General features: G+C 35.9%; 1 protein-coding gene across 1 annotated transcript; it reads left to right on the top strand.

Moving 5' to 3' along the window:
- The first annotated feature begins 393 nt into the window (after positions 1–393).
- On the top strand, positions 394–2,582 carry LOC120082084 (sequence-specific DNA binding transcription factor). Its single transcript, XM_039037305.2, has 2 exons — positions 394–1,242; positions 1,822–2,582. Exons 1-2 carry the CDS (start codon positions 658–660, stop codon positions 2,263–2,265), a joined length of 1,029 nt encoding a protein of 342 aa, XP_038893233.2. The 5' UTR covers positions 394–657; the 3' UTR covers positions 2,266–2,582.
- The last annotated feature ends 355 nt before the right edge of the window (positions 2,583–2,937 follow it).

Raw genomic sequence — 2,937 nt, 5'->3', positions numbered from 1 at the left:
TTTCCCATTAGGTCGCCCACTTACCCTCTATTACCTTTTCCCCAAATGCTAGTGGTTTCATGTCTCTTTCGTCATTTACGTTTTTTCAGTACAACAATATGTTAAGCATTGAAAAAAATGCAAACTTCTAATCTATTAATCGAGATCATATACCTAATTAAACCAGTTGGTTTATGCTAGCTAGAGTCATAACTCATACTAAGTAGAGGTAATTTTCTTATGATAGTTATGTTCTGTTACAGTTAAAAATTTAACTACCTTTCTCTCTATTTAGTATTATTCATTATTGTTGAAAAAAAAACATATATACCTTTACATTGGGTGAAATTAAAAAGTAGGAATTTGGTAACCCATAACCCAAAAATACAAGTGACCCATTTCAAAGGGGTATTCTCTCTCTCTAGTTGGCCACTATCAAAGGGGTATTCTCTCTCTCTAGAATGCTAGTGGTTTTTTACTTTATTTATTTGGTGTCATGATCCACTACCCTTGTTATGCCCAAAAGCCCCCCAAGTTTGTGTATTGGCATAGCAAGAAGCACAGAAAACCAAAAGAGTGTATTTCAGAAAGATGTTAGCAGGTAAGTAACCCAAAAGAGAGAGAAGAAGAAGCTTACAACTTAAAAAGTTTAAACGCGAAATCGCTGGGTGAGTGGGTATGGAGATCAAACCCAGTCCTTCATCCCCACAAACACAAGCCTCGCCTTCTCTTGTATTTAACCACAACCTTTCCGCCACTGCCGCTGACGATGACAAAAAGACGGCAGCTGTTTCCACGGCGGGCGGAGGAGGAGACCGGCTAAAGCGAGACGAGTGGAGCGAAGGGGCGGTGTCGACACTCCTAGAAGCGTACGAATCAAAATGGGTACTACGAAACAGAGCAAAATTGAAAGGGCATGATTGGGAAGATGTGGCCCGCCATGTGTCTTCACGATCTAATTTTACTAAATCTCCCAAAACTCAAACTCAGTGTAAGAATAAAATTGAGTCCATGAAAAAAAGGTACCGTTCTGAATCTGCCTCCCCTGCCTCTAACTGGCCTTTGTACAACCGTCTTCATCTCTTGCTCAGGGGAAACACCACTCTCACCCCACCACCACCACCACCACTCTCTCACTCTCCGCCGCCGCCGCCACTTATTCTCGTGGATCCTCCACCTCCACCTCCACCTCCCTCTCCACCGCCCTTTCTTCCGACCCAAAATTCTCATGGATCCAATGGTCTTGATAGGATTAATCCTAAGGTATTATTAGCTTTTCTCCCCCTTCACTTTTTTTTTTTTTTTTAATATTATTTTCCCTTTATGGATTTTAATTATAAATTGCATACAGGCATATGTATATAAGATTTTTGCAGATTTTTTTTTTTAAAAAAAAGAATATAGTTTTGTTGTGGGAAAAGAAGCTTTTTCTTCACACGTTATTAGAATTCAATTCTTCCCAATTTCTTTGTACTTATCCCAAGTTTTTTAGTTTATTAAACTCTATTAGTTATAATTTAGGTTTCGGTCCTTAACTATTTGAATTTTTTTTTCTTAATTTTTAAATATTAAGTTTATAAATTAGCACTTCTTTATTTCTTTTATTTTGTTATATACTGTTTCTAAATCCAAATTAATTTTTGAGAACCAGAAAAAGTCTTCTTTTAATACACTACTTACATTTGGAATTTAGATAAGAAAAACTTGCATAATGAGACTGCCTTCTTTAATAATAGTTAGATGTTGGATTCGTCTGTAATAACCATTGGATAAAAATACGAGATACTTTTGTAATTTCTATTTCATACATTCAGTGTAAAAATACGAGATTAATTATTGTAGGAAGATGGAGTTGATAATGGAAGAGGAGATGAATCAGATGAATTATCAGAGAAGAATAAGAAGATGGTGATAGACACAGACAGTAGCACACCAGCAATAGTATACAGCAGTGAGAAAGAAAAGGTAGCGATGAGGCCAAAACAACCAACAAAAATGAAGAACAACAAGAAGAAAAAGACGACGAGGCTGTCGACGGCGGAGGATTCGTTGGAGCAGATCGCGGGGAGCATACGGTGGTTGGCGGAGGTAGTGGTGCGATCGGAACAAGCGAGAATGGAGATGATAAAGGATATAGAAAAGATGAGAGCTGAAGCAGAGGCTAAAAGGGGGGAAATGGATCTCAAAAGAACACAAATCATTGCAAATACTCAATTGGAGATTGCTAAGCTCTTTGCATCTGCTACCAAACCTCTTGATTCTTCACTAAGGATTGGTAGAACTTAATTTTATATTTTATTAATCCATATAATAATAGAATATCATATAACAATCATTATATATTATAAACTCAGATCATAGTTAATAATTAATCATAATTAATCAATGTGCACAACTAAAAACTGGGTCATGTGTGTCTTTGATTAATTATTTTAATTAGACACTTTGGAGATGGAGACATAATTAACTTTTAAAATTATTCTAATTATTAGTCACTCCCCTTTGTTATTCAATGTAAGCTTCTCTTTCAATTCAGCATGTAAAGATGCTGCTTTGTTTTAACTTACTTTCGGAATAATATGATAATAAATAAGTTCTCATTACTCACTTTGTAGCTATCTTTTAATAAGCCGCATGTGTGATTACTTACACTCAGTATCAAGTTTTGTAAACAACTTAGACAGAATACTTTATGATTTTGGGTGTACCTCTCAATTATTTCTCCTTCTCCCTCTCTTCATAAGGAGGTAATTTCCGGTCGTGACGTATAGTAAACTTCATTGATGTTGATGTTGTGTATTTAAATGAAATACATTTACAATTGAAATGACTCCAACCTTAATAGGGGTGTTCAAAAAAATCGAGCAATCCAACCCAACCCACCTAGTTTGGGTTGGTTTAAAAAAAGAAATTGGTTTGGCTTGGGTTTTTTTAAGTAAACCCGAGTAGGTAGGTTTA

Source organism: Benincasa hispida, chromosome 7 (genome assembly GCF_027475165.1).
Source record: "Benincasa hispida cultivar pf3 chromosome 7, pf3_genome.v1.1, whole genome shotgun sequence".
In the NCBI taxonomy this organism is placed as follows: Eukaryota; Viridiplantae; Streptophyta; class Magnoliopsida; order Cucurbitales; family Cucurbitaceae; genus Benincasa; species Benincasa hispida.
This window is presented reverse-complemented; position numbering and strand designations above follow the sequence as displayed.